Source organism: Diabrotica virgifera, chromosome 5 (assembly GCF_917563875.1).
Source record: "Diabrotica virgifera virgifera chromosome 5, PGI_DIABVI_V3a".
Taxonomy (NCBI): domain Eukaryota; kingdom Metazoa; phylum Arthropoda; class Insecta; order Coleoptera; family Chrysomelidae; genus Diabrotica; species Diabrotica virgifera.
In genome coordinates this window covers 58,233,734-58,247,424 of record NC_065447.1, presented here as the reverse complement: position 1 = coordinate 58,247,424, position 13,691 = coordinate 58,233,734, and the positions used below count along the sequence as shown (strand labels likewise).

At 32.9% G+C, this 13,691-nt stretch overlaps 1 protein-coding gene across 4 annotated transcripts in view; it reads left to right on the top strand.

The window, feature by feature from the left end:
- Nucleotides 1-13,691, top strand: part of LOC114330483 (transducin beta-like protein 2) — a 517,566-nt gene that overhangs the window by 15,929 nt on the left and 487,946 nt on the right. The window contains exon 3 of one of the 4 annotated variants that reach the window (XM_028280645.2): nt 3,047-10,987. The exons of the other annotated variants lie outside the window; for them this stretch is intronic. Within the exon in view, the coding sequence (XP_028136446.1) occupies nt 3,047-4,470 (1,424 nt within the window). The 3' untranslated portion in view covers nt 4,471-10,987. Of the gene's footprint in view, nt 1-3,046; nt 10,988-13,691 lie in introns of those variants that run through there. 4 annotated transcript variants of the gene reach the window in all.

Here is a 13,691-nt window from a genome sequence, read left to right as displayed (position 1 = left end):
CCTGCCAACTCGAAACTTTATACAGGTGAATTCGAAACCATTGCTTAAATTTTATACCTCAGGTATTCAGATGCAGAACAGTACCATAAATGTTTTTCACTTTTTAGCATTTTCTTTAATAGTATGATACAATGGATCCAACCCCCACTCCAATGGCATAACCCCCAGACATCCAAAGTGAAAGTTATCCTCCAACACCAAATTGTTCTAAATGGTCCACATAATGTACAGAAAAAAGTCACACCATTGTGAGCGTCGGGTTTGGGGGGAGAGGGGGTAGAAATAGATAAATTCGTAGTTTTTTACGTTTTTCGTCAATATTTCAAAAACTATGCGGTTTAGCATGAACAACCTTCTACACAAAATGTTATACATTAAATTTGAAATAAAAAAGGTTCCTATGCATAATTCTTCTAAAATGAACGGTTCCAAAGTTACGGAGTTAGTATAGTATAACTGGTCAAAAAAAGGCTTAACCCAAAAATCCAAAGTAAAAGTTTTCCTCCAACACCAAATTGTTCTATGTGGTCCAAATATTGTTCAGTAAAAAGTTACACCATTTTGAGCGTCTGGTTTGGGGGGGGGGGGGGAAGAAGTCGGTAAATTAGTAGTTTTTTACGTTTTTTGTCAATATTTCTAATAAGCAATGTTCTATACCAAAATGTGTTACATAAAATATAAAGCAAAAAAGGTTTTATACATAATTGTTATAAAATCATTGCTTCCAGAGTTACAGACGGTGAAAAGTGGAGGTTTTCGATACTTTTTATATTACTTGGGCAATTGATGATGATTTTGGGTGGCGAGGTTGACGTTTATTCAAGGGCTTATCACTAACATACCATCGGCCAGTGAAATAGCAAATTTTATTTACAAAACACAATCCTGTTAAAGAAAATTTCTTTCATTAGTAATAATATTATAAATTGCCTAAAAAATATAAAAAGTATCGAAAACCTCCACTTTTCACCCTCCGTAACTCTGGAACCGTTGATTTTATAACAGTTATGTATAGGACCTTTTTTGTTTTAAATTTTATGTAGAACATTTCTGTATAGAACATAGTTTACGCTAAAGCATATTGACGAAAAAACGTAAAAAACTACTAATTTACCGACTTCTCCCCCATCTCCCCTCCCCCCCCCCAAACCGGAGTTGTCCGACTCCCAAACGCCACTGTATTCTGTCCTGAGTTAGGTCTTCATTTAGATTTCGAGAGCTAATCGCTTTCCTAACTCCCAGATTCCAGCTCTGTGGTGGTCGTCCTCGTTTTTTCTTCTCTGGGGGTTGCCACATCATAGTTTTTTTAGGCAATCTTTCGTCCCCCATTCGGCTCACATGCCCATACCATATGAGCTGTTTTCTTTCAATATCCTCATAGTGCCCTCTACACCCATTTGTTGTTTTATTACTTCATTCCTTATTCTTTCGGCTCTTGATATTCTCATCGATCTTCTGATGGCATCCATTTCCGTGGCTTCGACCTTTTTCTTATATTTCTCGGTTATTCTCCATGTCTCGGCTCCATAAAGTAGGCTAGTTTTAACCATTGTCTCATATATGTTCCATTTTCTTTTCTTTGATATTTCTTTACTCCATAGAACTCCGTTTAGACATGCTATAGCTCTTCGGGCTTGTATGATTCGATGTTCAATTTCTCGTTCGTCCTTTTCCACTACGGTCGAAGATGACGCCCAGGTATTTATATTCGTCACATGGATTTATTTTTTTGATTGTCTTCGATATCGAGTTGTTCTGCTTCAGCGCCAATTGAGAGGTATTTTGTCTTTTCTAAATTGATATTTAATCCCCATTTCTGGTATTCTTCAATTAGTTTTCTAAGCATATATTCCATGTCGTCTTTGTCATTTGAGATCACCACCTGATCATCTGTAAACTGTAAAGTATATATACAATCCTGATCGTTCAATTGTATACCCATTCCTTTTCCATTGTTTCAGAGCTGCAGAGATATAAATCTTAAACCAAGTCGGAGAGATACAACATCCCTGTCTGAGACCCTTAGTAACTGCAAATTTTTCAGCTAAGAGGCTTCCGAATTTCATTTGGGAGTTTGAATCGTAATATAGATCTTTGAGAGCACTAACCAATGTTTGATGTATGTTTGATGTGCCCAGGACTTCCCATAGTTTATTTAGCGGGACTGTGTCATATGCCTTCTCAAGATCTACAAAAGTCATATGTAACTCTCTATTTGTCACAACTTTCTTTTCTATAATTTGTTTAAGACAAAAGATGTTATCTGTACATGAACGACCTGCTCTAAATCCTCCTTGTTCTAGAGAAAAAATATACAATTGGTTAATGCTAACACACTTTGATTCTTATAATTAGTAACGAAAACAAAAACCTGCTCGTATATTTGGCAGTTGCGTTAATATTTGAACTAGACCCCCGTCTGTCCACATACCACCTGTTATTGACTATTTAACATCAAATTATCATACATCACTAACCATTATTTTTGTTTTTTAAATACAGAGTCAACTCATTCTAGCACGATAAAAATTTAAATAACTGAATGTTATAAAAATGTAAACAAAAATATTTTTCAATCAGTGAATAAATAAGCAGATACTTTGTTTTAGATATTATCAAAAACATGTTTTGTTTGTTTGGCCAAATACGAATTGGCATTTTTATTATTTTTTGATAAAAAAATAGAGCCAAATTTATAAATACTCATATCTTTTGTAAAGTCGATAAGCATTCTTTAGTTAATTATTTTTTGAACTGGTCACAGTCAACTACGCATCTTTGTGTGGTGTGCAAGTAATTTAAATTTAAAATCAAAAAGTGACCTAGAATTGTTTTATTTATAAATATCTAAACGCCGTCACTGAACTGAATATTTACATTAATCTTATCTTTGAATAATTTAAATATTAAATATTGTATGTGAGTATACTTGAAAAGAAGTATTTGCTGATTGCGTGTTTAACAAAAGAGGTGCTAAGTGAACAAAGACTCTGACTCATGAAGCAATTTTGTGTACATAGTGTTGAAATTTTATTTTTGTGTGCAGAAGATCCTGATCCTGGAGGAAAGGAAGCTACCACTGCCAGGGAGTCGAACAAAGAGAACGACCAGCCACCCGAAAACAGCCCCAGCCCCAAGGGTTTGTCTCGACGACAGCGGAAAAATAGAAGAAGAGAAGACCGTTCACCTTCCGAGAGCCAGAAGGTGAAAAAGGCTAAGGCGAAGAAGCCGTCCCCAGAGGGAACGCCCGTGCTCACAAAAAAGCAAGTAATGTCAGTTACCCCTTTAAGACAATTTCAAAAATTTAACACTTCTGAGAAAATGTTCGCCCAATTTCTCCGAAATCATTACGCGTTGGATATGCAATCGATGATAAATATGGGATACCCGCTTCAATCAGCACTAGATCCTGCATTGGTGGTGGTATTCAAAACTCAACGCGTACCAATGAAACCAATACAATACACTAACAATACAGTATTCAACCTTAATGCCAGAGAGTTCGTACCCAAAAATGATTGGAGCTCTAATGACAGCGGCCAAGGGTCTGGAAGTTCCAGCGATAGTGGAGAGAATTTTGATGGCGACGATTCATCATCCAGCAGTTCAGATCAAGATACTTCAGTTTTCTCACCGAAAATCCCAAGAATAGAACCACATCCGATCTGTTTGCAAGGATTCTACGCTAAGAGTTGCGCCAGATGTTCAAGGACATTCTACACGACGGAAAAGGAGTACATTACCAAGGAAAAATGTTGCTATCACTGGGGAAAGTTCAATGAGAAATCGTGCCCTAACCTGTACGCTTGCTGCCTAAAAAAATATGGTTCCAAAGGTTGTACATATGCTGATTTGCATGTCTGGAGTGGTTTTTATGTCGGTGTGAACGGTTTGTTTAATAATTATGTGCATACGAAACATAGAAAATCAGTTCAACAAGAAGGACACCATGGTGTTTATGCGATAGACTGTGAAATGTGCTACACCATAAACGGGATGGAACTAACAAAAGTGACAGTTGTGGGCGTGGACGGTAGATTAGTGTACGATAGTTTCGTTAAACCAGAATCTGCTATCATCGATTACAATACCAGATTCTCGGGAATCACCGAAAAAGACATGAATCGCAGTTCGACCAAATCGCTCAGGGAAGTACAAAATGACTTGATGGGTTTCATCAGCGCGAGCACGATACTAATCGGGCACGGTTTGGAAAACGATTTACACGCTTTAAAAATAGTGCATTACGTCATCGTGGACACCGCGCATTGCTTTCCACACGTCCGAGGTCTGCCTTTCCGGAGGTCCTTGAAGGAGCTCATGTATACCAACTTGAACCAACACATCCAGAACAGTCTACACGGACACAACAGCTACGAGGACGCTGCTGCTTGTATGGAACTTATGCTGTGGAAGGTGAGAAAAGACTATAAAGAAGGATTACTTAAAAGGCATCACATACAATATTGATTTTGTATAAATCAATCATTTCACTCATGCTTTATTTATTAAAATGCGTCATCTTGTCATTTTTGCGTTTCATCTTAAAATTTCGTTAAACCTGGGTAGAAGGCAGGAATCAATAGGGTTTTCCATAGCTTTTACGTTTTTCACGTTGTGCCTTAATACTATTAAACTACGTCAATTAGATTGTTTTTGTCTATCAGAGAAGTTTTCATAGAATTTCTTTTTGAACACCCTAAAACATTTTACATGGTAAGAAGAAGGGCAAGGTAATTCAGAGAACAAAATTGAACATTCTCCCATGTAAGGAAATCATCATTATCTCCAATGGCGTTATAACTCTTCGTGAGTCTTTGCCGCGTTTACTATTTATTGCCTTCCATGTTTGTCGGTCTTGTGCCACTATTTCCCACTGTTTCAATCTCATTTTATTTAGATCTTCTTCGACATTCGCAGGATTTTACGTTCACACACCAGCAATTTATTTATTTCTCTTTTTGTTAGTGTCCATTGTTCGCTTCCATACGTAACTGCTGGTCGTATTATGGTCTTATATATCTGGATTACAACACCTCGTGAGAGTTCTGACCTCATTAGGTGTTGCGTTGCAAAGAAAGATCTGTTTCCTGCCATTATTCGCGTTTCAACTTTTTGTTGTCATTGGTTATTGTTGCTCCTAGATATTTAAATTCGTTAACCACTTCGTTAACTTATTATCGTTTTTAGTAATATTTTACCTTATTCATGTAAGAAAATCATAAGGTCGAAAATAGCACATTGGTCGCAAAGTGTCACTTTTTAACAGCGATGAAAATCGAGTGAAAATCGGTCACTAACGTATTAAAAACTTGTATTTTTCAATTATTTTACATGTATGTATTTATCATAGACATAATAAGAAATGTCTATGGTATTAATATGGCATAAATAACCACTTAAACCGTCTAAAAAACCATATATTTTCAATCGATTTTTTTCGCACAAAATAAACGATAAAAATTGGCAAAAATGATAAATAACAATCGATTTTCAATAATTTTTTATCGCCTTTAAAAAGCTTTGTCATTTTGTTACCAATTTGCTATGTTGAACATGGATTTTTCATGGAAAAACGATCAATTTTGCACTGGGACTTACCTTGCTGTTTCTATGGTAATTTCTACTTGCACAATCTAATTTTTCACATCATAATACATTCCTTAATCCGCTATATTAGTGGGATACAATGTTATTTTTCTTATTTTAGTGCCTCTTAAAAGCCTTTCGAAAGTTACCATAAATATCTGACCTGTTTACAGATTTTTCCGTTTTCCCAGTTTTTTTTTTGGGAATCTTTAACTTGCCACTCTATATGTTTCCAAAAGATTATCAGCAAAGCAAAAAATCCTTAAGTCTTTGTCTTCAACCACTTATGACCCAAGAGTCACATGTACTTTATCATACGTGATGGCCATCCTTGAACCTTCTTTGTTGATACTGCTTATTGCGAATGGACAATAATAAATTATCTTTGTTTACTGAAGTCATAATCACTCAAACAAATATCAAAATCTGCAAAAAAAGGAAATTTTTCGTTTGTTTCCTGCCTTCACCTAATGTACATAATTTTACATTAATCAAAACGAATGTGATTCAATGAAAAAGGACTTCTATTGTTTCAAATAGATTTCTAAAGTAGTATTTTTTATTTTGCGTCGTAATAGTGATAGAAAAACGGAATCTCATTTTTTTATTTTAGGATAATAATTAGGTTAATTTCGGCGAATTTTTATCATTCGTGACAAAACAACGAGATATTAACGAGGTATTTCATTCTATGCCAGTGTTTGCAGAATCTGTAATTTTAAGTGCAATTTTCAATCGTAAGCTCGATACAATTATTTTAATTATTAGTCTGATTTAAAATTATTTCATATAATTTTGCTTATATAGTCAAGGCGCCAGAGGGGTCACCGTGTCCTTTTCAATTCTGATGGACAAACTCAACGGTTTCTTATGGATTTTTGGCTGCTGATTACGAATTTCGAGGGTGGATTTCGATCCGAGTGGTCAAACAATTGTTATAAACAATTTAATTGTTTATAAGTCTCTGGCTCATAAACTAAAAGAGATAAAAAAATGTTTCAAATAAAATTTGTTCCTTAATAAAAAACGAAGAAAAAAACGTTTACTAAAGTTAAATCCAACAATTATAACTCAAGATATTGTAAAATTAGTGCACAATACAAATTGCAAAATAAGTATTTTTCGAAGCTTTATCGATCGTAACTCGGCTTCTACGAATGCAAATGAGCCTTAGAAGACCTCATTTTAAAGCTTAAAATTAATAGGCTTCCAAACAAAGTTTATGTTAAATTACTTTATCCTCATTTGCTTTAAAGTTATACCCGTTTGAAGTTATAATTTTCTTAAAAAAATTATACAGTAATTTGTTTATAAGGGTTTCAAGCAAATTTGAGCTTTATTTACCATTTATACTTTAATTAACAATAATAATAGAAGAACTCAAAAGGAACACTTTGAGCTTATGAAAATGTTCGTAAGTGCATTTTTGGCCAAGATATCGATATTTTAATGGCGCGCTATGAGGCTCAAGAGCGGCTCACATAAGTGACGAAATTCGTTTAGCTTTATCGATCGTAACTCGGCTTCTGCGAACGCAAATGAGCCTTAGAAGATCTCATTTTAAAGCTTAATTAATAGGTTTCCAAACAAAGTTTGTTAAATTACTCTATCTTTATTTGTTTTAAAGTTATACCCGTTTGAAGTTATAATTTTCTTTAAAAAATTATACATTAATATGTTTATAAGGGTTTCAAACAAGTTTGAGCTATAACCAATAATACTTTAATTAACAATTATAATAGAAGAACTCAAAAGAAACAATTTGAGCTTATGAAAATGTTAGTGTATTTTTGGCCAAGATATCGATATTTTAATGGTGCGCTATGAGGCACAGGGTCGGCTCACAGTCAAGTAAGTGACGAAATTCGTAGTCCAAATATCGATATCTTGGCCAAAAATAAACTTACGAACGTTTTCATAAGCTCAAATTGTTCCTTTTGAGTTCTTCTATTATTATTGTTAATTAAAGTATAAGTTCAAATTTGCTTGAAACCCTTATAAACAAATTAATGTATAATTTTTTTAAGAAAATTATAACTTCAAACGGGTATAACTTTAAAACAAATGAAGATAAAGCAATTTAACAAACTTTGTTTGGAAGCCTATTAATTTTAAGCTTTAAAATGAGGCTCTTCTAAGGCTCATTTGCATTCGTAGAAGCCGAGTTACGATCGATAAAGTTTCGAAAAATACTTATTTTGCAATTTGTATTGTGCACTAAGTTTTACAATATCTTGAGTTATAATTGTTGGATTTAAGTTTAGTACTTAAACGTTTTTTTCTTCGTTTTTTATCGAGGAACAAATTTTATTTGAAACATTTTTTTATCTCTTTTAGTTTATGAGCCAGAGCCTTATAAACAATTCAATTGTTTATAACAATTTTTTGACCACTCGGATTGAAATCCACCCTCGAAATTCGTAACCAGCAGCCAAAAGTACATAAGAAACCGTTGAGTTTGTCCATCAGAATTGAAAAGGACACGGACCTCTATTTAGCGCCTAGACTATTAGTAAGACGGTTGGTTTTCGTTACGAGTCGGAGCATACCGCAGGCCTCTCTGATGATCCCAAAAGGGTGAAACTTACGTAAGAGGATGGTGGTTGCTTCTGATTTGGCATGAAATAACTGTCTTTCATTTGCGATACAATTATTTTTTTATAAATACCACCAAAACTTGAAAATTCAGTTCCTAGTTTATAAAAAGCGATTTCAACTTAAAGAAGAAATATTCCATAATTCCAAATTTCTTCTATTTTGTTTAGAATGATTGCTTAGTTCAGTGTATAACGTAGTACTCAGATTCATTCACCATTTAACAAATCGATCACAATTTTTTGATCACTTTTTCAATGTTGTCTCCACCTTTTAGCGCGTCTTGAACAAATTTATGGCAAAAATTGTGACTAAAAATTAGCTATCAATAATAAAAAACCCATATGACGTCTTCAACTTTGTTTTTTGTAAAGTTTTTGTGACGAATAGTTTTGGGAAATTGTTCTCTAACATTAATTTACAATATATAACTTGGTTATAAAATCTGATCATTCCAAAATTGGACCGTAAAGCCATTACGAATATATATGAAATATAACTATGTAATATCATAATATTCATTTTTGTATTTTACTGAAATAGTGCTTTTCCTTTCCACTAAAAATTCCACAAAACAATTTTTGCTCATGTGTAAATTGTATAATTATAACATCGTCTTTATTGCAATGATTAATTCATATCCCAATATGAGTCAGTTTTCCAATTATTCGTATATATTTTTTTTAAATTCTGTCTAATACTAATGAAACATTGTTTACTTAAAAAATATCACAACAAATATTCCGTTCAGAATGGCAACACTGCCGATGCTGCACGTTGTACTTTCTGACGTCACAGTGACGTATGAAACTCATGGGTCAGGCCACATGTTTTTGTTTGTTCTACTGTATATTGGACTAGCGTCGAAAATAGCTAGAACACGATTATTTTTGAATTCAAACGTTTGTTTACTAAATTTTCACACGATTTTTATGATCAAAATAAAGTTCGAAAAATAACAAGGATAATTTTGAAGCATCTCGTCAAATGAAAAGTATAATGTAGAACAATAAGTAGTTCTTTTAGAATATAGCACTTTATCCATCATTAAACAATGCCATTGTTTGTTTTCAATTTTTTTTTAGTTTACTTATAGATTCGGGTTCATTTCCCTGATTTTTCATTAATGATCAGGTCATATCCAACCTTATATAATTTCTTGGTTAAACTAGTATTTTTAATATTGTAAATACAACGGATATCATTTTATATTCGTTGGTATATATCTATATTAAAATGTCATACCAGACATTTGGACGCTTTGGCTCCAGGTCTGGAACTAGGGTTTTTCATGTCATGTCATAGCCAATCACTCTTTTGAGCTATTTGATCCACAATTTAAAAGCACTATATCAGTAAAATCTTTTTATAAAAACAAAAGTTTTTGACTTATGTTTCTTTTTTGTTTTTAAGCTAAAAAGGTGGCACAGGTATTTTGAAAAATAATTTCAATAATAACTGACCTAAGTAAATGCAATTTAACTAAGCATACATTTTCTTCGCTATAATACGTTTCTATTCACACGAACCTCTACTAAAGTGGAACAACCTACTCAATTGTAGAATACCAAATGGTCTAAAATGTCACAGTTCTTCTTGTTTAATATTCATGTCATTCACAACTAATTTTAAGCCAGTGTAAATTACTAGCTTATATTATCTTACCTGCATTCAAAATAGTTTTCAGTTAAATCTATACTATGATTAAGATTTAAACTGTGTGGTGTGTGTGTTCACATCCCCTCTTTGTGAACACACACACAGTTTAAATCTTAATCATAGTATAGATGTATCACATGTTTTCAGTGTATAAATACTTAATGCTGAAGTTGGCAGCTTCAATGTGATATTTTTTAAAAATTAATTTTTAAGGAAGTAAGTACAAAGTTTTTACAACGAATTTTCTTTTTTCTTTAGTTTTTGATTTATGATATTTCATTGTGATAATTAAGTGCTCAAAACAAAAAATTTACATATATAGTACAGATGTACCTAATTTTCATATCTGATCAGTTTGAGATGATAAAATAATGAATATTAGGCCTTATATTATATAACAGTCTTATGAGTTACTATTTTTGCTGATTGTGGACTCTGGCATTTACTACTATTTTAATGGCATGCTTGTTTCTTCTATACCTATTATATAGTTTTTTCTTTGATATATATCACTACTGCAAAAGATCCTACACTAGAATGAAGTGTGAAAGAATACAAGGGACTGACTGAATTCTGTCAATAATGCCTATCACTATTGGCAATCTTAAGCAATAATAACGACAATCATTACTGTAGTTCCTACTTAAATATTCTTCCACTCTTTCAAATATTAATATAAAAACATTAGTCATTAATTTAAGTTTTTTGGTAGTCTTTTATGTTTTATTTTACTTTACTCTTAAAACCTACTACTATGTAACAGCTTTTTAATAGAATGAAATACCTTTACTATAGTATAAGTATCTGTGAGGTTGAAGATTAACATTGAATCTTATTTTGTAATTTAAAACACCTAAAGAGTGAGTTCACTAAGCTTGTAAATATAAAAAATGTGATAAAGACCTTGCTGTGTGATTATTCACATTTTTGTGATAGTAATTTTAAGTACCACTGTTTAGGATACAAGTAGTCATGTGTTAAAGAAATTAAAAAAAAAACTAGGTACTTACCAAAAACGAGTTAAAATAAGTTTTTTGTAACATCGCAACAAAATATCAACAATATTATACAGGTGCTAAATGGGGTTTGTACACTTGCAATTTTTGTATTTTCGTTGTTTAAATAAACCGATATTAATAATCAATCCATTTGTTTCTTTCCTACTTTTTCTCTTTACAGATCAAAAACTATTCAAGAATAAAATAAAGACACTTTACGTGATAAATAACGCTATGAGATGCAAAGTGGCCTAAGCCCAAAATGCAACAAATGAGAAAAATGGTCTTCAAACTTGAATTACACTGTTAATGCTACAGGTTATATTGTAATTTTTTTGCAGAACAATATAGAATTCTGATATGTTTTTCCAGGAGTTAATTATAATTTGGAAAATCTTACAATTTTTTATTATTGTGATGAACGCGTTTTGGTAAATTTGTGGGTTAGCCCACTTTGCGGTTCATAGCGTCAAATGTCATTAAAAAAATAAGAAATAAATGACAGTCAAATGAATTTAAAAAACAAAGGAAAATTAAACAGAATGAATGAGTCAATCAATATACAACAGAACGGTAACAAGAAACTGATTGAGTGATTGCAATCCCAAAGTGAATGATGAAATTATTGAACCAAAAACATGGACAAAGACAAAGAAATGGATTTCAATGAAAGTGTCCTAAACGACACTTGTCAATTCCAGAGCAAAACAGAATTAGAGATTGTCTTCTACACTCTACAAACAGGTCGTGGAATTGTTTCTTTCTGTTTCATTTGCGGTAGGTATTATCAAAGGCGAAGACAGTGTAAGTATTTTTATGGTAATGTAGGTTGTGTATTTTCATATTTCTCCCTGGTTTTTGTAAAAAGGTAGTAATGCCTAATATTAGGTTTGTTCTAGCATCAGTTTCAAACGGTTTGAAACCATCAGCAAATAGTGGACCAGCGCGAGTAGAGGGGATAGAACTGGTGACTGTATTATCTTCTCTCACTGACCAACTGTTTGCTGACGGTTTCTGACTAGTTTGACTGTTTGCTAGAACAAACCTAATGCTTCCCAATTATTCATCTGCAACTTCCATAATAGTCTAAGAGCTCGAGCCGAAAAATCATCGTCATAAGTAATATGGAGTTTGGCATGTGAAATGTGTCTATTGTATATTGATAATTATGACCCCTTTCAGGCTGACACCTCAGTGGATACAGGAAGTAGCAATAAGGGATGAAAGGGGAAATTTAGTGTCTTTAAAGGTTTTCACCTCCTATTTTGTTAAACCTCCATCGATTTGCATGAAAATTGGTGACTAGTTAGAGCATACCCCAAGAAATAAAAATGATTTGGTGCCAACTTACACTTTTACCCTGGGGATGGATACCACCCCTTCTCGGGGGTGAAAACTATTTTATTAAAAATAACCCCACAAATCGATAGAGGGACAAATTATAAGTAAAATTTGTTATATCATGTTATTAAAATACATCAATACTTTTTGAGTTATTAAAGATCAAAGATTTGTCTGTTTAAGGGCACATGCGTGAAGTTACGGATGATAAAAAGAACATATTAATTAATTGTATGTTACTAAAATATTATTTTTATATTATTTCGATAAATGTACCCATTATTGGACACCCCCCAGTTTCTGGACATATTCAGTTTATATCGATAGAAAAAAATCAATTAAATATCGAAATAATATAAAAATAATATTTTACTAACATACAATTAATTAATATGTTCTTTTTATCATTCGTAACTTCACGCATATTATCCTCTTAAATAGACAAATCTTTGATCTTTAATAACTCAAAAAGTATTGATTTATTTTAATAACACGATATAACAAATTTTACTTAAAATTTGTCCCTCTATCGATTTGTGGGGTTATTTTTAATAAAATTGTTTTCACCCGCGGGAAGGGGCGGTATTCACCACCAAGGTAAAAGTGCAAGTTGGCACCAAATCAGTTTTATTTCTTGAGGTATGCTCTAAGTAGTCACCAATTTTGAAGCAAATCGATGGAGGTTTAAAAAATAGGAGGTGAAAACCTTTAATTACTGCACTAACTTTCCATTTTCATCCCTTATTGCTACTTCCTGTATCCACTGAGGTGTCAGCCTGAAAGGGGTCATAATTGTCAATATACAAAGAACGCATTTCACAGGAAAAACTCCATATTACTTATGACGATGATTTTTCGGCTCTAGCTCTCCGTCTATAATAGTTCTGTTAAACAAAGCTAAGAAGTCAGCTTCAGACGCCTGATCGGTGGGTGTGGTGTCGTCGCAACTTGTCATTGGTTTGAAATTAATTTCTTTACACTGAAATTTTACACGACTGTTTAGCTTACCGTGGAAGCGAACGAAGTATAGTGTCCTAATCCTGTCCATATTTTTCCAGAGATACCATCCGGTCCCACTTACTTCATCTTTTGCAGTGCTTGCGTTACTTTCGCGTTTTAGTTCAGAGAAATAAGGAAAAAAAATATTCTCTTGGTGACACAACCCCCTCCAGGCCGAAACCAAATTTTTTTGAGTAGTATGGACATCTATAATAATAACATGTTTCCTGCAGCCGATTTTGATGATATACCTATTACCAAAAATTGTCTATTACCAAAAAGTTAAGCATTTTAAACAGATTTGAGAGTGAGAAACTCATAAACCGTATAAAAAACTTCAATATGGCGTTCGCTGAATATGTCTATCCTTATTGGTTGCTTAGAAAATTGCAAATTAAATCATAAATTTTGAGTTTTTATAAATATTCATAACTTATGTAAAATTTAACTTAGAACCTTCTTATTACACGGAATGCTGAGACTTCTGGTGCTTAAATCATACCCTAAATT